Below are 22,622 nucleotides of genomic sequence, written 5' to 3' on the forward strand. Positions count from 1 at the left end.
AGTATAATCGCCTGCTCAATGAGATGCTGTTCCTGTACAACAGCGCCGAAATCTGTGCCTACCAGCAGCCCTTTCAGTGCGATCTTCACTACATACCCCAGCTGAAGGACATCATGGCCAAGAGCAGGGACTGGGATGAGCTGCAGCACACTTGGGTGGAATACCACAGGAAGGCGGGACGCGGAATGCGGGATAGTTATGAGCAGTTGATCGATGTGATGCAGGAGGTGGCCTACGTAAACAGTGAGTAGAGAGTCCTTAAAGGGCAATAACTCAAATAGTTATCTTAAAATCCCTTCTATGGCAGATGTCACTAATGGCGGGGAGTATTGGTATTTGGCCTACGAGTCGGGTAACTTTCGCCAGGATATGGACATTGTTTGGGAACAGATAAGGCCTCTTTACGAAGGATTGCATGCCTATGTACGTCGCAAGCTGAGGGATTACTATGGTCCAGATCGGATAAACCGCATAGCACCCATTCCCTCGCACATTCTGGGCAACATGTACGGCCAGTCGTGGTCCAATGTGTTGGACATTTTGATACCCTATCCAGGCCGGAAGCTGATCGACGTCACGCCGCGAATGGTGGAACAGGGCTACACACCGCAACTGATGTTCCAGTTGGCCGAGGAGTTCTTCACCTCCATTAATATGTCTGCGGTGGGTCCGGAGTTCTATCGCAACTCCATCTTCGAACAGCCCCTGGATCGGAGGGTCCTGTGTGAGCCATCCGCCTGGGACTTTTGCAATCGTCACGATTTCCGCGTTAAAATCTGTACGGATATCAATCAGCGAAGTTTGATTAGTGTGCACCATGAGATGGCGCACATTCAGTACTTTCTGCAGTATCGTCACCTGCCCAAGATCTTCAGAAATGGAGCGAATCCGGCATTTCACCAGGCGGTGGGCGATGCCATTGGCCTGTCCGTATCAACTCCAAGGCATTTGCAGACTCTGGGACTACTACAAAGATCCCTCGATGAGTCCAGCTATGATATTAACTATCTGTTCACCATGGCCATTGACAAGGTAATGATAATTGTTGTGAAATATATGCCAGTGAATTCTTTAAGTGATATCGCGACTTCTAAATATAGCTCACATTAAGATTCTTTGTTCTTTATTATTATATTCATTTTTTCCCTAAAGTTGATTGTGTTGAATATAATATAGAAGCGAAGACAGTTTTTGATAAATGGCTCTGGTTTGAAGAAATATATGTAGCACTTGTTCAGCGTGGCCAACGAAAACATATAGATATTGTAATCAAATTATGCACATTACTTAGCATTCCTTATATTCCTTAATATTATTATTGCATAATTTTACTTAAGCATTATACTTTTTCCTTTCAGGTGGCATTTTTACCTTTTGCATTATCTCTGGACAATTGGCGGTATGATGTCTTTAGTGGCAATGCGAATAAGCGAACAATGAACTGTCACTACTGGAATTTACGGTAAGTTGTAAGGTTTATATAAATATAAATATAAATGAGATAATATTACATTAATTTATATTTCAGAGAAAAGTATTCCGGTATAAAGCCCCCAGTTTTGCGATCAGAAAAGGATTTCGACCCGGGAGCCAAATACCATATACCAGCAAATATTCCCTATATCAAGTGAGTACCCAAAATGTTCTATATTAGGAGCTTGATTACATAATTACTTTTCGGATTTAATTGTGTGCTGCATAACCAGAGCAATTAAAGCGTCTAGCAGCGGCTGGTTATTAGTTTAGCTATTTTTGATTACAATTTACACACAATTTCAAACATTTTCCGTCAAATTGCCGGCGATTACGCGTTGCGATCGCTTGGGATCGTCGAACCGGCCATAAAGTTGGCCCACTAACATCACATAATGGCCAACACAAGCACAAAATCAAGCTTTGGGTTTGTGGAAAAGAAAATGAAATGAAACTGAAACTGAAAACTCACATGTCTGCAATGTTTCCCGCATTCACTTTCCACTTGGCTGCCGCCAACAAGCCGAGCGTGTTTAGTTGGCCATCATTTAAATAAGCCCGGTTGAAAAACTGTTACGAAAATCCAAGACCAGACAATTTTTAACTGTTCAGGCTAGACTGCCAAAACTTGAGACGTTGACCCAGTAATCTAGACATGTTATCGGGTTTCGAATTTCCACACGTCAATGCCGAATCTCCTTGTCTTCGCCTAAGGTTTCATAACCCTGTTTTGTCTAAGGTTTCACCATATCTTATAAAAAAGTTCTATGGTTTGTGTTCTCTAAATGTGGTTATGAAGTAACTCCATGTACAATAGGTCTCTAATAGCACTATAATTAACTTGCTAAATTTTTAAATAAAATAGCTAGTTAGGCGCCTTAACTAACTTGCTCAACTTATTCAGATAGAGTTTGGATTCTACTGAACTGAATTTTTTCTTGAAATGAATGAAGTGCTAGCTCAGCTCCACATCAGAGCCATTAGCCAGGTTTTTATTGCAGCCATTCTTTTGGCATTAGCCACACATTCGGTGGAAAAAACCATGGTATGGTGGCAGAGGATGGCGAAGGAGAGCATTACAACACCAGTTTCGCAGGTCGGGCATTGTGCTGGCGATTATTTATTGCATAATCAATAAACTGCAAACGCTACAGTTACATAAACAAAAGCTAGAGCTACCAGAAACAACTGGCCACCAAGAGAGTTAGCCCCAATATGGTAATAAAAAAGAGCTGTGCCCCAGCACTCGGCTTAACTCGACCTGTCTTATGGCTCAAATATCGGTTAGCAGCACATGTCCTACAAACCGACTGGAGGAAAAACGTGATAAATCCGTGGCCCACTTTATTTAACCCACTCTGTAAATTGCCGCGGCTTCAATGAAGCCGAAAATGCAAATTGAAACCCAATCTTTGTGGTCGCTGCAACAGGCGGGCAGGCAAACTGCAGCAATATAAAAAAATAGGAGCACAAAAAACTAAAGCTAAAACCGAAAACCAAAAACCGAGACCGATACCAGAAAAGGCAAAAAACCCCCCCTTTTTTTTGCTGGTGCTAATAAAAAGTAATGCCCACACCGCAAAATAAACGCTAGGAAATGGACACGAGTGCTCCAGCTCGTGGAAAGCGAAATGATGGTGTGGAAAATGTAATAAACATGTTGAACTGTCTTGGCCATTTTCCTTTCATACCCCCTCCCCCTTCGCCAGTCGGTATATGTATGTATGTAAATATGCCTGTCTGGCTGTCTTTCAGTGGGCGAGACACTTGGAATATGCAATTATGAATGCAAGGCGATGTTTACCTCATTTGAAAATTAGATAAGACATTTATGGGCAATGAAGGAACGACTTGATTTGGCTCCTCGCCTTCCATGGCTGCCTTTCTGTGGGCAAAGTGAGTTGGCTGAAAAGTGAATTTGGCTGCAGTCTGTGTTGGCCACGTTGCGGTTAAGTTGAGATTATCGTAATAGAGGGACTTACTTCAAAAAGGGAACCAAAAGGATGGTAATTACTGCTTAAATAAGTTGTTGAATTTAATTAATATTTACAATCATTATTTATTAAATAAAAGTGCATTTGGTCAATAAAAATAGCTGCGGTGCGTGTAATGCGTTATGGTTAAATTGAGATTGATATTAATTGGGGGTATTAAGTTTAAAAGGGCATTAACTTAATATGTGGTTGAAAATTATTTAATTATTTGTTAAATTTCTGGTTAAATTGCAACTTATGCCTTTATGGCCTTTCCTAGTTTATAAGTACAGTACTTACAAGCATAATAAAAATTATTTTCATGTTCATACGCTTTTCTTTTAATTTGCATGTTGCAAGTGTTGATAGTTACAGTATAGAGACATTAGTTAATGTCGTTAATATAACTTGAAATTTTAAGCGACTGGATAAATGACCATGGTTGGTGGTATATTGCACCAACTTAAAAAATGAAATGTTTATAATTACGTTGCTTACAGTTAGTGTTCGTTGCGTTATTACCGTCAAAATTGGCTTTTGCAATAGTACTTTTTTTGGAGTAAAAGAAAGTAGCCATATAATGACTTAAAATGCACTGAAAAAGAATAGGATCGAATTCAAAAACAATTGCCATTTTTTTTTGTTTTGATCACTTGGGTTTTCATTTATTTAATGGTGTATCATTCATCAGCTTCATTTCGTATGAGATTTTTCGTTTGTTTTTATACAGAGTCAGAAAATATTTGGTAAATTAAGTACTTTTTATAAATCCGTTTCGTCTGCTTATGCGAACAAGCAACATAACATAGATGTATTACAAACTAGGTATAGCAATGAATATTACAAACACTAATACAATACGTTCGATTACAAACTGACTTAAATAGGCGTCTTCCTATCTCGAATATCGCACAAGCTTAAACGCTATCAGTAGTCTTATCACACGCTCACAACGCTGGGACGCTGCACACAACTGGATGGATTGATCGTCGTCCTGTTGCGCAGGACACGAATGTAGCCATCTCACTTGGGAACCGGAACGGGTGCACGAGTCGGGTGGACCAGAGCAGAAGAGGGAGGAGCCGCGGCTGGAGGACAAAACAGCAGCAGCAACCACATCGATGTTGCACCCAGATGGTGTCGCTTCCGTCCATCCAAGGTTCACAAACACAAATCGTAGCAGTACAGGGAAGCCTCGTATCCTGGGATCCTTTGCTCCTGGATCAACTGGCAACTGTGTCTGTGTTCGATCGGGTGTGTCTTGGAGGGTCGGGAAGTGGGTCGGTGTTCTTGTTCATGTTTTGATGTTGTTGTTCTTGTTGTGTTGGCTGTGCGGCCCAAATGTGTCGCTTAAAAGTCTTAAACTAAAGTTCCTTTACAATTCACTCATTCACAGTGCTCACGGGTTTCGTCAACGTTTTCAAGGTATCCATTTGTGTTCTATTATCGGTTATGGCTTAAGGCTAGAAGAGAGTTCGGTCTAAAAGCTATGTTCGTCGGTTACTCGTCTGGTTTTCACTGAATCTCTGTCGGTTATCACGTTCTGCATAGCAAAGTGTGTGTGGAGAAAAGGTGGTACGAGTACGAGTATGATACGGTATGGAGTGATGTGTGGTGTTATGGATTTGGGAATCTTTCTTTTCGGATTTGGGAAATAGTGGAAATGGAAGTGGTTTAGCTTGCCATCCCAGTTCATTCTCAATGCTGCAAAGAAAAGCGAAAGAAGGGGAGAGAAAGAGAGAAGATTTCGATTCACCAGGTTAGTAACCGTAATATGAATGATAATCATGAGAGGCAAATTCATGCTCCACCTCGTGCTCATGTTCCACAATGGGGTGCGAATGGTGATGGATGGGCGCGTGGTGATGATCCTCCTCGATGTGCTTGTGGTGGAACTCCGGCTCCTTGTAGGTGACATGCTTCTCATGGTATTCCGGCACGTGCTTCTCGATGTGAACATGGACGGGCTTCTCCACGGGGATCTTGACCGGGTACGGAACGTGTTTCTCCACCTTCACTGGCACTTCCTTGATCACCGGGTAGGGGGCGGGCACATGGACCTTGACCTCATAGGGCACTGGCTTCTCGACATGAACGGGCACGGGACGATCATAGGGCACATGGACGGGCACTGGCACCTTCTTGATCACGGGCACTGGCACTGGTTTGTCCACATAGTGGGGCACTGGTTTGTCGATGTAGTGGGGCACTGGCTTGTCGACGGGCACCTTCACCGGGTAGTGGACAACCTTCTCCACGGGATATGGCTTGTCGACGTGCACGTGTTTCTCAACATTGTAGTGGACAATCTTTTCGACTGGATAGGGAGCCGGAACATGAACCTTCACTGGCACATGGACCTTCTTTTCGACTGGGTAGGGAGCGGGCACATGAACCTGCAGACAGAAAATCCAAAGAATTAGAACACCGATTGCTGGGAATTTCCGTATCCCAACCCACCTTAACGGGCACTGGTCGGTCGTAGTGCACATGGACGGGCACATGGACCTGCTTCTCGACGGGATAGGGAGCTGGCACCTCGTAGGGAACCTTCACGATCTCCTTCACCTCGTAGGGAATGTGTTTGATCACCGGATAGGGCTTTGGCACCTTGACCTTAACGGGCACATGGATGTGCTTCTCGACGGGCACATGTACGATCTTCTCGATGGGCACGGGCACTGGCACCTTCTTAATGACGGTCAGTGTCTTCTCCTCGTGCACCGGGAAGTGAGGCACGTGATGATGGTGATAGTCCTCGTAGTGGTGCAGTCCTCTCTTCGACTTGGTCGTATCCTCGCTAGCCGCTGCCTCGGCAGCCTTGGCCTCCGGCTCAGCCTTCTTCTCCTCGGCGGGAGCGGCGGCCTTCTCGTCCTCAGCTCGGACGTAGCTGGTGGCCAGGAGCAGGACCAAAGCCAGCGATGTCGCTGTGCGCTATAGATTAAAGAAGGTCCAGGTTAGAAAACAGATTTTATGTAATTTCATAACTTTCTGCAGCTAAATTTGCATATAACTAACGAATTCCGGTTTAATGAAAAACATGTTGACTATATTGTTTTAAATTCTAACATATTTAGATCACAAAAAGTTCATGTCGGATTGCAAAGTTAGTTTTGAAGAAGAATTCGTATCGTTTAAATGCATTTCAAATTGTGCATATAATGTTGATTTCACTATGTTTTACTATTCCACGTTCTTAAGGTATTTCTGCATTCTATGATTATTACTGAGTCCTTTTAAGACACTTTTCCACTGCACACATTCGTCCTGCCACCGATACTCACCATCGACTTCATGCTGCTGCGTTTATCCTTCGATGAACGGGAATGGAAATCCGTATTCCCAGGTCGTGTGGCACGCGATTCGAGAACTGGACGAGAACTGATCCCGTTTTTATCGAGGGGGATGGTGGCTATTGATCACTATTCCACACGTTCCGTACCACTCTAGGCTGTAGACTGTTCGACGGTTAACGGTTTAATGATGCCAACTACAGCGCCTGCGCGCACTTTTATAGTTGGCAATCGAAAGGCAGGCCAGCCAAGTCACTACGCCGCCGAATGAATGGATGCACGAAGCGAAGTTAAGCCGAAGAGCATAAGCATACGGCGGCCAAAAACCATCGGCAACACCAATAATAATCGCAATGGCCCAAAACATACGCGGCGCGGCGAATGGTGAGCGGTACGCTGTTGTTGTTTCTGTTGTTGTTGTTGTGCGGTTGCCTGTCTACTTTGCCTTCGGCGGTCCGCTGGATTTCGGAGGCGCGAAGTCAACCCAGCCAAGCGCCAAATGCAGCGCCACCGTCTCCGCAAAAAAAAAAAACAAAAAAAAACAAATACAAGAATGGAAATCGAGCTTGAATATACTGCAATTTGCATACCCTTTAATTAAAATGGGTTCAGTGAGTTTACTTAAAACATACTTATATACTTGAAAAACATATAAAAAGTTGAAATGAGGCTCAGAAATCAAAAAAAAAACTTTTATCAGCTTTGGGCTGTGAACCCGGTGACTTGTAGTTTTGGTTAAGAATAAAAAAATTTAACAAACTAATTATGTGACATGCGCTTAATAGAAGAAATTAATTCATTTGCTGGTAAAACCATATTACAATTTGATTCCACTTAAAATTGTTAATTAAGTACTAGCTATTGCTCCTTAAGCTTAAGCTTATTTTCTATCCATTAAACAGTTGCATTGCCACATTATTTCCAAGCGGCGTGCCAAAGTGATCTTAAAAGTCGTAAAACTCTTCTGCAGAGTTATAAAAACCAAAATAAGATTGCAATATCAATAGGAGGCTTCGCTGGCACCGGGGGATTCGCAGGGGAATCGGTGGAGGAGCACACGAGGGTCTATGGATGCGTGCCATTTTGCTGTTTAATTCGACTACCGTCAGCTGCCGCTTATTTTTGCTTGCTTCTTGTGGCTGCCGCAAGGCAATGCACGTAAAAGGCTTGAGAAACCAAAGCCGCAACGGCAACTTTAGCAGCAGGCACCACAATTTCTGGCTGGTAATTGAATAATACTCATATGGATGAGAGCCGCCTTCAAGCCACTTCAAGTGATGAGCTGTTCGCTTTGTTGTCGGTTTTCATTTCAATGTTGTTTTCATGTTAATCACACATGATTATGTACTTGCTGCTGTTGGAGTTTTATTTGCAAGCACCTTGTAATTGCCAATTGTTGTGGGGTCCTATTATTTGATTGAAATAGAAACGAAAGATAGACCTGTGCAAATATTTTATCCAATATTTTAAAAGCCATCATGTGTATTGTTTATTGTTATTAATTGGTTAAGATTTTTAGGTATTAACATTTCCCATAATTAGTAAATGCAGCTTAGGCAATTAGTCGTAGACTAATAGTTGTCCAAATTCACATATAAATCATTTGTCATGCTTTGAAAAGACTAATCTACTTCAGCTTTTCCTTTCACCGCTTTGAACGCTTTTCCTAATTGAATGCTTAACCAATCCTGGTTAGTTTTTCCTCCTATTACCAGTCTTTACCCCCGTCGCTTTTGTTAGACGACCGCCTTTTTTTCTTCGTGTCACCTGATTTTCCCCTTCCTCAGCCTGACCACAGACAATCCTCTGTGTGTGGCTGTCATCTGCATCCTTTTACTTTTTCCCCACTTGCATTATGCCATTACCCCATTCACCGGACCCAACCCCAATGATTCCAGACCAGTTTCCGTGAGGTTGGGGACCCAATCGCGATTTCAGCTGGAAATGGAGAGTGTGTCAGTCGGTCATTCCGTTGTGGTTGTGTCACTGCTCCACATTCGAATCACCAAGCATAACCTAAGACAAAGAGCAGGCACATGGAGTAGAAACAGAAGCTGGCGAACTGAGACGCTACTCCACTCCACTCCACGCCAAATCCAAACCAATCCATTTCATTCCATTTCCATTGCTGCGTAATTAATACCGCCATCATTATGGACAGTAGCGCCACCCGAGTCCAAGTGGACCCTGGCCGGGGCGGGTCCAGTCTTAGTCCGATTACCTTCCTCGTTATTATGTCAATGGGTCTTCAGTCAGCTGTGGTTTGGCACACATATCGAGTATAAATATATCACACTTAAAGCATGGATACGAGTTTAAAGTGCGCGCCATAATCGCTAATTATCTTTATTATTATATTATTATTGTATGAAATGCATAATATTACAATCTGCAAACGATTTTGTAGTAGCTACATAACTATCCAATAACTATGTCTAGATACAGATATATATTTAATTTTTAGAATATTTATTTGTTTGGCATTTCAAAGACCGTACCCCAATTATTCCAAGAGTACTGGTTATAGATTCTAATTGATGGTATTCTATAAAAAGAGTTATGTAGCCGACTGAAATATGATTTTATCATTAGTTATTCTTTTTTTAAGCACTTTGAATTGTAAATTCCTGTGAGTCAGTTGTGGCTTTACACTCATGTCCTGCACCTTCTAATCCAAGACTTGTTACGATAGCAAATATTTTCTCGCTTTCGTTGCATGCATGCAACTTTCGATTTCGTTTCGATTCGCGTTTGTTGCATGTCTTGACCACATTGTTCGATGCACATTTCCACGATCGCGCGAAAGAGATGCCGCATAGTCAGAAGAAAGAGAGGCAGAGAGATTGGCGTTTGGAGGCTGCCCCAGCTGATGGTGATATTATGTCATATGTTCGTTTGCAGTGGCGCACGCCTGGCGTCAGAGAGATGATTTTATAGTACATTGTCTGAGCCTCATCAAAATCGGCTGGCGTGCACTTACTTCCTCGACTTAATTACCATATGCTGCCATATATATCAGCACCATATACAGAAAAATATCTCTACTATCTCTGCTCCATTGTATTGGCACGTCTTTGAAAATCATCATCATTCGGATCGGAGCTCAGCCCCAGCTTCTTTGTGGCGATATTCAGGCTGCAGCTCGTTTGTTTACATTGTTTTGTGGCCTGACCTTGCCGCATTTGGCGATAAACTAAGCTTTACATAAATAAACTCATCTATAATATTTTTTTATCGATGCGTCTTTATTCACCGACAAAGGTGTCAAAGTTGAACCAGCTGTCGATTGATCATCGATTCTGCGATTTGCATTCGCTGCCTGATTTGTGTAACAATTTATTTATTGTCACCGCTCGAGCATTCCATTCCACTTCGTTCCCATTTCGGGCTGTGATGTCTCAAATATTGGACGACATCCAGCAAAATATAGAGCTATAAGCCATGTAGGCGAAAATGACAGTTATGACATTTTATGTGCCGTTTACCAAACTGCCATTCAGCTCTTTGTCACCAACAATTGCGGCTGGTTGTTGTTTCGCTAGTGGTTTCCACTTTGCTAAGGTGTATATATAGTATAACTGTTTTTGGGTCTCGGCGGTTAAGCCGATTCGCGTTTTGTTTACTGCCATTTTTTGTTTCTTGTTTTTTTTTTTTTTGGCTTGGGCCACCGCAGGGTTCATTGCATTACTGGTCAAGGTCGAAACTGCGGCTTGTTAGCCTGCCCAGCTGACCGAATAGTTGGCTCTGAAATGGATACTCAGTTTGTGATGGTGGGTAACCTCACGAATCCCTTGGTAAAGTCTTTCTAAGAAATAAAAAACTTTCATTAACTTAAAAAACATTTTTAAATGATTTTTAGCTTGCAGTTCCTGCAGTAACTTTTCGACATATGAATATTTAATGTACATGAATAAGAAAAGACATTTAGATAGACGGGCTTATAAAAATGCTATGATTTTTTTTATAAAAAGTGCCAGCCATCCACGTATGTGTAAAAACAGAAAGTGAAAGTCCTTGAACTGCAGTTAGCTGAAAGGGGAAACCCCAAAAGTTCAATGCCAAATCGCTGTTTGCCCACCCAAAAGGTCTATTAGGCAAACAAATTATGAACTTATCCACATGATCGGTTCACTATTCAGGTTAAAGACCATTCCAATGAACTTGCAATACGTGTTAACTGCAATCACTGTCCTATTTACAATCGGTTGGCTGAGATCAGCTCTCTACTTTTGTACTCAAGCCAACCGCTCCCTCAATGATCGCTGCAATTAGGGCTCGATCGGGGTTTACGATCTCGACTTAACGCATCTCTAAGCCGATCGGCGAAATAATAATAAAAAAAATACAAAACTGGAAATGGGGTCAATGGCAAAAGCATTTGAACTCTTGTTTATTTCTGGCGAGTGTGTTTATGCCTCCTTTTATTTTGGCGTGAAAACTCTTTGAGTATTCACTGTCCGAGAAGCAAAGTTTTTGGTAAAATTTGTTCACGTTGTCACGCGTTTTTAAATTGGTTGAGCATAGCTCAATTGGATCATAGAAATACATAAATATTCAATATAGTTTTATGCATCTGCAGCTAAGCGTGACGTTCACCTCATAAAAATTGTAGGCTTGCAGCCTCTCTGTTTTTGAGGGGAGTTTACTAAGCTAAACTGATTAATAAGGAAGTTGAGCCTGCGACCCACCTGCAAGTTTATGCAGATTTTCATTCGCAAAAGCCAGAAAAACCAGTCAAAGAAAAACTATTTATTAGCATAATAATTCCGCCTTTGGCCCAACTTCGAGTTGGCCAGCTGTGATGGGGTGTAATAGCTGACCCATTGACTTAGTCAACAAATTTTGTGTTTCCAGCGAAAAGCTGGCGAAATATTATGAGGAAAATCCGCTGGCTGCCGTCACTTCTTCAACAGAAATTATTTTAAATAAAGACTTTAATTTCGATTTCAGTTTTGGCCACAATTCCCCCGATTTGTTTCTCGTGGCCATAATTACAACAACACCCCAAGTTGGCAATCAAATGTACAGCTCGTGTTGTTGCCACAAATTGCGTAAATTGAATAAACATTATGCTGAAGTGTAGCCCAGGGTAGCAAACGTATATGTACATCGGACGGACTGGTCCGTTTCTTGTCTGCATTTTCGTTTTACATTTGGTAAATCTGTTTTTGCAGCTCTTGGGTTTCTTGCCTTCTGAGCCACACGCCGCACTGAGGCGAAGCCGATGTTGTTGTTAAGTGTGAATGTGGATGGGCAAGCGAGGGGTGCTGCAGTAGTTCTTGGATAAGAGTATCAATAATTGGGCGCTTTTTATATGAATCAACGAATTCAATGTGTGAATGAAATGAAATCCGCTCGCATATCATTTTACAATAAATGTAATTAAACACAATTTAAGATGACAGTTGTATATATATTTATAAAATTTGATAAGCCAGTATGATTTTTATGCATATATGATAGAAAGGCACTTTCATTCATTTATTATCAAACATAAAACCTTTACAACTTTTCCCGCCGACCTCGGTTAGTCTAAAAATATAGAGCGGAGCGTAATTAGGCAGCACTTAAATGACTGTAATTAACAAAACAACGGCAATAAAAGAAAAATACGTTTGTTAAGAAATAATCTCAGGCAAAACGGGGACGGACTTTAAATATCCTTGCAAGTTTCATAAATTAAAAAGCCAAAAGGAAAACCTAAAATTTTTGAGAAGCCTTGTTAAGTGGCTCTATATTTATAAGTTACCTACATATGAAGTCGATGAAGTTATATGAATAATATTTCTACATTGATTCAAAGCATGTAAACACGCAATAAGAAACTTGATTGCGCGAATCGACTTCCGAACATGAAAATAAGTAAACAGGGAAAGTAAATACTGTACGCATTATTAATACATTCATTGTTTTGGCTGTGCATATATAATATTTAAATATAGTTAAGGAATTGAAAATGTCTATAGGTTGCAACCATTTTGACATGGACAATCTAAAATTATTCATTGCAGAATTTATTTGAATTTTTTTTAATCTGCATTGTGAAAATTGGGCTACTTTTCGGCCATTAAAGATCTGCTTTGTGATTAATGCCAAAAATTACTCATACAAGATTTGGTCGCGGCTTTCGTTCATTTGGCTCTGTGTGATTGTTGAAATGTGGCAACACATTTGGGTTTGGAAAATTTCTTTGCAACCGAAAAGTTGCGGGCAAAAGAAATTGCAAGTCAATTACCGTTAGACGGTTTGCATGGCGCCATGACGCAATCGCCACATGTGGCAGCCACACAAGAAACCACACAGAAACCAGCCGTTAGCAGCCACAATAATATCAGGCAAGCCGACGTCATCAGCATATCGCTAATTGATTGCGTCTGCATTGGTTGTTGCTGTTGTTATTGTTGCATTCACTTTGCTTTTGGCTTTTTAGGTCGAGCCATTCTCCATTGGCACACACACATTCGCAATTGAAGCGGCACGAACAAGCGGCTCCGTTTCTCGGGTTAGGACAAGATCAATGTTGTTGGCGTTGGTCAATCCAGGCAACAGGTTCTCCCAAAACGAAAGACTCAGGCAGCGAACTTGAAACGCGTATTGGCTCTTTCTGGACTGCCTGTCATTGCAGTTGATTGCGCCGATAAATGTTAGTGCTCTAACTCACGTGCATTAATTGTTGCATCACTTTTACCCGCCTTGCTTTTCATTTCGTTTTTTGGCAAATATTCACAATATTTTTCGCTTAAGTGCCTGATAGATTATATGTATGAGATGTTGTGGAGTAAGGGGGAAGTAATCTGTTTGAAGCCGAAGGGTAGGCATTTCTATGCGGAGCTTATTAATTATTAAGGCTTAAAAAGCGTTTTAAAATATATTTATGAATATTGCATACATGAAGCCGATTTTCCTTATACGCACGTAGTAAATGTTAAAATAGAGATTAAATAGAGATAGACAGAAAAGCATTAATACAATATTTGCTGCAGGTGTTGGTTTTAATATAATTTCAAAAATATTAAGGTGCAGAAAATTCTATAAATATGAAGGTGTACAAAATAAATAAAATAATACGACATTTTAATGAGTAATACGATTTTATGTCTTTGGTCGACTTACAAAACTATTCCGGTCACGACAATCAAATGCTTTGCTTTTATCACTCCGCAAGTACACATTATAATACAACTGAACTTACTTTTTATTATTGTACTTGTCGTCCTATCAATGTGAAATTCACTTATGTACATATATGGCTTTTCCACTTAAATGAAACTGATAAGAACGGTGCTTTACATGAAATTGATAATTCATTTTTCGTTTATAATATTTAAATTCTCTATTTGTGAACATCTAACTTATGTTTTATAATAGAGCTGTTTGCATTTCTGCATTAAATTTTACTTGGCGGCAGTTATTACCTAATGCAAGTCGTCGTTTTTGGCGAATACGTAGAGCAATCACAAAGGCTAAAACAATTATTAGAGCACCAGTTCCAATAAGAATTGACAATATGAGAGTTTTGTGCTTATTATTTAATTCTGTCAACGAGCTGTGCGTATTTCCTTGACCAAATGAATCCGATTTCGGAGATGATGATTCCGTATATTCGGTTAAATCGATAGTTTCTGTAGTCGATGTTGTTGTGGGTTGGATGGGCACACATTTTTCGTCGGTGGATTTTTCGAAGCCTGCACAACACACTTCTTTTTCTTCTAATTTGGTTAGGTTCTGAAGAATTTGGTAATCTTAAATACAACTTGGTCATTGCTCTTTATATGGAGCTTACCAGCAGCTTTTTTCCTGTAGGTATACCCAATTGCTGGAAATATTTGGCAAATTTTCCAAAGTCCTCCAAGGGCCTAGTAACCATTTTGGTATAATTAACAGTAACAACCTGACGACATAAATGAGAATTTACATCGCAACTAGAGATTTTATATGTCAAGATGCTGAGTGCAGCAAGCAATAATATCTTAAACATTTTTATATATTCAATCCGCTCTTGGAAACACACAAAAAGGAACTGATTTACAAAATGAGAATTAAGATACATTTCTTATTCTGAAAAGGTCAGTGGCGTCGCATTGTATTTTTATAAAGCAAATGTGGTTTATATATTCCATTTTGTGTAGATTTAAAATACAAATTTTTTGATATACATATATAGTGAATATATATAAAATATTGTTATTCCCTGGGTACTAGAAAATCCCTCTCTGATATATTTTTTCGACAACTCTGTGCGAAAAGATAGGAAAGCTATAGGAAAGATAAAAAAAAGCTCGACTTAAACTTAGTAATTTTTTTCGATGCATAGCGCTAGGCTTTTACGATATTGGGTTGGCATGAAAGCCATTAGGACAACATCCATATAGATACGTTTGTTTGTGAGATCGTATTTGTTTTCTCATTTCTTTTAGATAAATAGATATTATGTATAATATTATTATTAATATTATTCATTAAAATCGCCATATAATTTTGTAAGTTTAATTTTGGCTAAGAAGTTTTGTTCAGAGTGTGTTCGACTTTGTTATCCTTTTAAGTCAATTTTTAATTTTATATAATATGTAAAATTTTAAGTTGGTTTAATTGCTTAAAAGTATAAGCTCTTTATTTAAGCCTTGATTCTAGCTGTATTAACTAAGTAACAGTTCAAAGCTTAGGAAAGCTTAAATATATAATTTTTTGTTGCATAAATTTAGGCCTACTCACTAAATTTACAGTTTTAAAAACATTGTTTGCGAACAATTACTTGACGCACTGTAATGCAATTCAGAATAATTCCCAAAATTTATAATAAATAAATAAATCATTGCATAGTTGTGGGAATATCCTTTGACTAAAATAAGCTGTATTAATCCACTTAAGAGTAACTCCACACCCCCTCATAAAAATTAATAAATATCCATAAATATATAATATATATATATATTATATATAAATATATAATATGTAAATATATAATATGTAGTCCTTTATGGCTACGTTTTAACTTGACAGATATATAACTTCTGTAAAAAAATGTATTTATTCCAAAATAGCAATGCAGCAATACAAATTAAGCTTTCAGCTTAAACAAAAGGCTCATTAAGTGAAAATACCCTATATACCTTAAAAATATCCTATCGAACTTCTATCTTTTTTTTTTTTAATGGAAAGCCCAGTATTTCTGAAAGTACAAGTCTTAAGTTTTTTTTTTTTAATTTTCGTTTTATTTACATTATTTAAATATGTACAAATATTTCATAGAAAAGAAATTTACGTGAAAAAGTCGAAGGAGCAACTCGTCAGCAGTTATTTCTCTGTGATTGTCTACAAAAGAACTGTACACTCGATGGATTTGGATGCCAGGAGACAGGCACTTTTCAAACGCCCCGGATGGGTTTTGGCAAGCTTTCTATAATGGATTGCGTCAGTTGTGTGATTTTCTCCTGGTTCCGATCCTTCCAGAATTTCGGTTGGTATCACAAACTAAAACTAAATTTGTAAGTCGTACGTTGGCGGTTGCTGGGCGTGGAAAGAGAGGGAGGGGTGCTTGATTCTTAATGTCTGTTGGATACTTTCGACTTGTTGGTTGGTTCGCTCGCCTTCACCCGACTTCACTTCTCGCTTGGCCCTCGACAGCATTGCGATTTCATCTACTTTTTGTGGAGGTAGCCACCGTGGGCGGAGCCGCCGTAGGAGGAGCTGCCGTAGGAGGAGATTCCGTGTCCGGAAATTCCGTATCCGGAGATTCCGTGTCCGGAGTAGCCGTGGCTGATGATGGCAGGAGCAGCGGCAACGGTGTGGGTGACGGCCACGGCGGGCTTGACGTGGCTCTCAACGTGGACAGGCACGGGCACGGCCACCTTGTAGGGCACTGGACGCTCCACATGGACGGGCACCTTGTGGATCACACGCTTCTCGACGGTGTATGGCACGGGCTTCTCCACGGGCACGGGGTATGGCTTGTCGACATGGACGGTGTAGGGACGATCAACTGGGATCTTCACGGGCACACGGATCACCTTCTCGACGGGGTAGGGCTGGGGCACCTCGACGGGCACCTTCACGATCTGCTTGACGGGCACATGGACGATCTTCTCCACGGGGTAGGGCTGGGGCACGGGCACCTTAACGGGATAGGTGACGGTCTTCTCGACGGGGTAGGGAACGTGACGCTCCACCTGGTAGGGCACCTGCACGGTCCTCACCACGGTGTTGGTGTGCACCTGGGTGGGCAGCTCAGCGACAGCGGGAGCCACTGGAACTCCAACACCGATGCCGGATCCCAGAATGGCGCCTCCCGCCGATGGTCCGTATCCGTAGCCCAGACCGTGGCCAATGCCGCGCTTCTCCTGCTTCTTCTCGGCGGGCTCGGCGGTCTCGACGGCCTTCTTGGGTGCCTCCTCACTGGCGTTGGCCACCAGCACGCACATCGCCACAAGGCCGAAAATGAGCTGCAATGACAAGTGGGTTAAATTCGATAGAAACCCAATTGGCTTGGTCGGGCGGTTATGCAACTGCAGCCGCTTCCGGCTCCACCTCCGCCCGATTACTCCATAATTTGGAATATGACAATTATGCAATGTTGGGTGGAAAGTTGGCTGGGCAACCAGCCAAGTTCAATTGTGGCCTAGGCCCCCTGACATATTGGGCATGCGGCGTATACTTAATGTGGCTTGATATTTTCGCAATAATTCGGTTAAAATACAAATTGGAAGAAGGCAAATTCAACTCTTTGTAGTTTCGCGTTCAAAGCTTTTTAATACGAATCTACATTTTTGTTTTCTTTTTTAAATGCTAAAAACATATTCTAGGACTGCCTATCCTTTTCGGGTTAAAATGATCCTTAACACTTTTCGATTTTAGTAATTATGAAATGTGATTTCTTTCAATAAGATTTAAATGTAGAACTGGTAATGGAAAAATTAAATATTTCAATTAGTTTTCTCTCTAAAAATCCTTTCTTAAAACCATGTTCATATTTACTTGGGTAAACCAAAATGCCACAAAAAAGTAACATATCTAGAGACATTTTAGAATATCCGTTCTATCCTTGCTTTTGAAAGAGCTGATGAAGTCGTGCAAAAACCTTTTTAAAAATACTTTAATTGCAACACCGATATGTCTACATTGTTCCATAAATATATATATATATATTCTTTTGCAAGTCACTTTAACTGAATCCGAGTTTTTGAAACACAATTATTCTAAGCAGCACTTCGAAGGAGAACACACTGAGCTCAGACCGAACATACCATGGATTTCATTTTGCACTAGGTTAGCTCCTCAACACTTTGCGATCAAGATGGGCTTGTATGTCTCAACCAACCCGCAACAGTTAACTGAATAATTTCGCACAGACGCAGCGAGCTTTTATATGGCCGATGCTGTGGCGGGATTGTCTTCAGCCGCGGCTGCGCAGTCGACGTGAATCGAGATCGCAGCAGCCGTGTTGAAAAAGCTCGCTCTCCATCCGTTCGACAGCTCCTCTCTCTCTTGGCCAACTGTCCGTGTGAGCCCGTGGCCCAAAGGAAATGCGTCAGCAAGCGAGCTTTTTCGAAAGAGGGTGCCTCACACGGACAGTGTCCATGTTGTCCGTGTGATCTGCGCCTGTATGAGTGCGTATCTGTGAACACTCGAGCTCCAACTGTAGCGATCTTTGGGAACTACTGAAAGTATTCAGACACCAAGTAACTGGGGGCACAGTTTAGTAGAAAGAATCGTTTCTTGCCAATAGCCAACATAACAAACATAGCAAATGGGTAATTTCGTTTAATTTTGCCTTAATCTACCAAAGAGATCCAATCAATTCTTTTGGAGAATCGCTCTTAATTGTACAGTTCAAACAATATAGACTTTTTTAATCATATACGTATGAATTTTAATCAACGACTTTAGAGTTTTAGAGTCTCAGAGTTTGTTTCTAGAATATTCGAAAAGTGATAAATTTTGTATTGTTAAAATTTTAGTAAACAGCTTTAAAAGTCCTTAGAAAGTTTATGTAATTTTAGATCGGAGCCCTTCCTCCGACGTCTTTTTGCGCAGTTAGTATTGTTATATGTAGCCATTATTATATTATCATTTTCCCTTTGTACAAATATATCTTATTAATATATTTTTTGTAAAAATCTCACATAAATACATGAAGTGTTAGTGTTTGTTTCCCAGGTAAAATTACATTAATGAACACGACAAATAAAATAAACTACTTGTATTTCTTACCATTTTACATAAATCTTTGGAAATCAACACATTCGAAAAGAACATTAATTATAAACATAATAATTATTCAATTAAAAATTAAATATTAACAAAGTTAAAAATGAACATAAAGAGTTTAAAATTTATGGACCATAAATAAATGAGTAATTTTTGGCTGGTAACGAAACCTTCATAATTATTAAAAAATATATACATTAAAAAAGAGATCACAAATACTTTTCTAATGCATAATTTTGACTAGTCCTTAGTGTTGGGAAATTTTTGCCCCAAAGCCTTGAGCCATTAATAAATAACTGACCGCGAGCACTTCAGTCACATAATCAAATTAGACACAACGGGCAAAGTGTTCCACAGCCATAAGTTAAATTCACATTAGCCACACATTTCCGAAAATTTCAGGTTACAAATCCAGTTGCAGTTGCAGTTGCATATTGAATGTAAATTGCTTGGCTGCAGAAGAAACATGCGCCGCATAGTCTGCTTGATTCTGTGTGGCTTCGTGACTGAACTTTTGATCTCGGATTTGTGTTTGGCTCCGTATTCTTGTTTGCTTCGGTTTTTTTTTCTCAGCTTTTTGGCCAGGCTGAGCGGCGTTTTAAGCCTTGATATGGGTGCATTGATTGAATGCTGTGGCAGTGTGGGTAATTTGACATTTTAATGCTGCAGAGGAAATACTCGCCAATGGCCATGTAAATGGAACGTGTGAACAATGAGTGGACCGCAAAACGCGCACAAAGGAGAACAGATACGGGCACCAAATCATGTTGGTTTTATGTGCATTAATTTAATTGTGGACATAACGCCGCGGACATAATGGCAACCGAGCGTATTAGGCTTTGTAATGTGCAGTTGAAGGCGAAGGTCGCCAGACATCATCGCCATGATCAACACCACGATCATCAGCATCACAATTGGTGGCAAAGACTGAGTCAAAGTTGAACTACATAAATGCTAGGCCTTGCCCGGCGTGGCGCTTCTTTTGTGGCCAGTATTTTTTTTCCAGTCGTTTTTGTTTTTTTTTTACTAATGTGAAGCAGAATCATAGCAATGCAGCCGTGCGGATGACTAAAGCGCTTCGAATAAAAATATGCAAGCCAAAAAACACGAAATGAACGGCAACAAAAGAGCCCAGGCCACCGAGCTCAAGTTCAAGTTTATCCATCGCTCTTTTGGTCATTGTGGTTTCCTATTCAGATTCCTCGGATTTGATGAATTTTCTAGATCACTTTCATTTTGTTGTTGATTCGCGAACATTTGAATAAATGGACAGAGATAGATCGAATATCATAGATTGCGGAGCTGTTTTTGATTTAAATACCGAGCACTTATGCGGATGAACGGGTATTTTGATTTTAACAGTACCCATTGCATATTGCTGTAATAATAATTTTAAATATATCCTTACAAAGACTCTAGCAAAAGATATTAAAATTTTTCTGTTTACTTCCTTATTAGAGGCTTATCCATTATCTTTTAAAACCTTCTTAAAAATGTTGAATTAATTATTTAATTACCTAGGCTTATTTCAAAAATGTGCGACCACTAATCAAACTAAAATCGATCCAAAAATCTATATGGAAGGCACAAAATAAATTAGAAAGTAGCAGTTTTTCACAAGAAACATATGATAACACTGAGAAATTAATTATGAATAATTGAATATTCAATTTCCGTTTAGATATGCAAGGTAATGCTATATTCAGTTTTCAATATACAATTCTACATTTCATTTGCATATGATTTTATCCGCGTCTATCGAAAGAGGAGGTTCATCTATTAGTAAATTTGTTGTTTGACATTTTGCGTTCACCAGCCGCCACTTTAACTAATATAATTAATTAAAGCTAAACTGACGTCAAAGCTCAGCTCATAAGCAAAAAGAAATTATCACAGATGAAGTAAACACTTTAAAGTTTGGATGCTCTTAAACAAGAATACGTTTGAATTGATTAGAATATTTAAATCTTGTAACAAACTACAATATTTGCTTTAATAATAAACTCTACTGATTTAATTGATTAGATTAGTTTTTAACCGTCTTCCATGATAGAAGTTATTATGCGTCTGAATATTTAATATTATTTTGCAGGGTATTCACAACCAGTATCCGAAATCTTCCACTGCTTCTTTTGTATAATTCTGTTCTTTTCTAAAAGAGTTGAGCCGCAATTTATGGAATTTTCGGGGATTTTTTGTTGAAAATAAAGATTGTATAACCAAACGAATTAAGCATCTTTATAGCAGATTTGTTTATAAACTCTCAGTCAGCGATGATGCCCAGAAATGTTCTTCTCTTCTATCCAATTGTGCCATTAAAAATGATTTAAATCTAAGACACAAACAAAACACCTTTCGTGTTAGAGGGTCATAAAATATACCACATCTAAAAAATAAACTTATTCAATTTAGTTAAGCGACTTTTCGTAAGCTTTATACGGCTTTCAGCAATAAAAGACAGAAAAAAACCCGAAACAAGAAGTTTGCTATATAATAAAACATTATATACAGATGGTAATTAACAGTTCGAACACAAAAGAGTGTCATTAATTATAGGGCAGAAGCACTTATGAATTTCATTCAAATTCGTTCGATTTATTGGGTGCTGCTTAACATTTGTCATTTGCCATTTGTTGCCAATGGATTTTGGCACCTTCTCCAAATCGCCAAGTCCTCAAGCATTCTCTCGATTCGATTGCTCCAGTTTTGAGATGCCACACATTTGTCAATCGAATGCCGAACATGTTTCGATGTCTGAGCCGTGCAAAAATGCCCCAAAATGCTAAAATTTGCTACGATTTTGTGGCCAATCAAAATTGTGGAACCACTTTTTGTGCTGTTGCCAACTAATTGCGACCTAATGGAGTTCGATTTGATTTCTAAAATGTCTAAAGTGCAACTCTCTGAAACTTATAACTTGATCGAAATACAAACCTATTGGCTATACAAGCTAAATATGTTGACAATCAGTTGATTAGCACAAGGAAGCTGATACCAATCCAAACTCATTATCATCCACTTCTTCTGTTACCTGCTCATCAGTAGATCTTAACCCGGTTAATTTATCATAATCACAAGTTCCGAAAGGAAACTGCGAAGGTAATGCCAGCAAACACCGAACAGTAAGTGCTTTATTTAATTGAGCACAATTTTTTCTTCAAGTTTTAGTACTTGCATTCAGGGTCTTTTTTCGGTGGTAGATCAGGCAGAAATTTATCATAATTAAAGAGACGCCGCCGAGCGACATAATTTGACCCAAATTTTGAAAATTGAATTCGGAATGCGAACGAAGTGGCAAAAGATTTTCTTTGGATGGCCATAAACGTTTTCGTGCCGGAGCTAAGGTCTTTTGGATTTCAGCTAGAGGTTTTGTCTAGATCGGCCTGGGTTTTGAGCCCGGGCAAATAACATTTGTCAATTGAAATGGCCAGAAAAACAGAAACTTGTAGCAACTGCGGGTCGAAGACAATCGTGCAAAACCTTCGACATTTAATTTTGTTTCGTTTTTGTTTATCTCTGGTCTGCACGTTTGGTTAGCAAAGAAAATTGTCTAGAAATAAAAAAAAAATTGTTTACATGGAGCAATTTTTGTTGCCTCTTTTTTCTTCGCTTGATAATTGCCCGCAAAAAGGTCATAAGAGAGCCCGAAAATAAATTTTTGATTCGCTCGTTGATGGAC

The 22,622-nt window shown here is 39.7% G+C and overlaps 4 protein-coding genes across 6 annotated transcripts in view; 1 reads left to right on the top strand and 3 right to left on the bottom strand.

Moving 5' to 3' along the window:
- The window catches only part of Ance-3, a 41,464-nt gene that overhangs the window by 1,894 nt on the left and 16,948 nt on the right, over positions 1–22,622 (top strand). For both annotated transcript variants that reach the window (NM_001298988.1, NM_001038815.2), the window contains exons 4-7: positions 3–243; positions 308–1,032; positions 1,359–1,462; positions 1,529–1,627. In NM_001298988.1, coding sequence (NP_001285917.1) covers positions 3–243; positions 308–1,032; positions 1,359–1,462; positions 1,529–1,627 — 1,169 coding nt within the window. The remainder of the gene's footprint in view (positions 1–2; positions 244–307; positions 1,033–1,358; positions 1,463–1,528; positions 1,628–22,622) is intronic.
- Vajk1 lies at positions 4,089–6,935 on the bottom strand. 2 transcript variants are annotated; one of them, NM_001201871.2, is made up of 4 exons: positions 6,731–6,935; positions 5,907–6,380; positions 5,258–5,842; positions 4,089–5,150 (listed from the first exon to the last, which is right to left on the bottom strand). In NM_001201871.2, the coding sequence occupies exons 1-4, from the start codon at positions 6,740–6,742 to the stop codon at positions 5,145–5,147; spliced, it is 1,077 nt and encodes a 358-aa protein (NP_001188800.1). In that variant the 5' UTR covers positions 6,743–6,935; the 3' UTR covers positions 4,089–5,144. The 2 variants fall into 2 exon arrangements, with proteins under 2 accessions (NP_001188800.1, NP_609688.3); NM_135844.4 differs by having other exon boundaries at positions 4,089–5,842.
- CG42711 (uncharacterized protein) lies at positions 13,704–14,744 on the bottom strand. Its single transcript, NM_001201872.2, has 2 exons — positions 14,523–14,744; positions 13,704–14,464 (listed from the first exon to the last, which is right to left on the bottom strand). The coding sequence occupies exons 1-2, from the start codon at positions 14,715–14,717 to the stop codon at positions 14,099–14,101; spliced, it is 561 nt and encodes a 186-aa protein (NP_001188801.2). The 5' UTR covers positions 14,718–14,744; the 3' UTR covers positions 13,704–14,098.
- Positions 15,941–18,074, bottom strand: Vajk2. The gene is made up of 2 exons (NM_135845.4): positions 17,980–18,074; positions 15,941–17,178 (listed from the first exon to the last, which is right to left on the bottom strand). The coding sequence occupies exons 1-2, from the start codon at positions 17,989–17,991 to the stop codon at positions 16,378–16,380; spliced, it is 813 nt and encodes a 270-aa protein (NP_609689.3). The 5' UTR covers positions 17,992–18,074; the 3' UTR covers positions 15,941–16,377.

The sequence above is a fragment of the Drosophila melanogaster genome, chromosome 2L (assembly GCF_000001215.4).
Source record: "Drosophila melanogaster chromosome 2L".
Taxonomy (NCBI): domain Eukaryota; kingdom Metazoa; phylum Arthropoda; class Insecta; order Diptera; family Drosophilidae; genus Drosophila; species Drosophila melanogaster.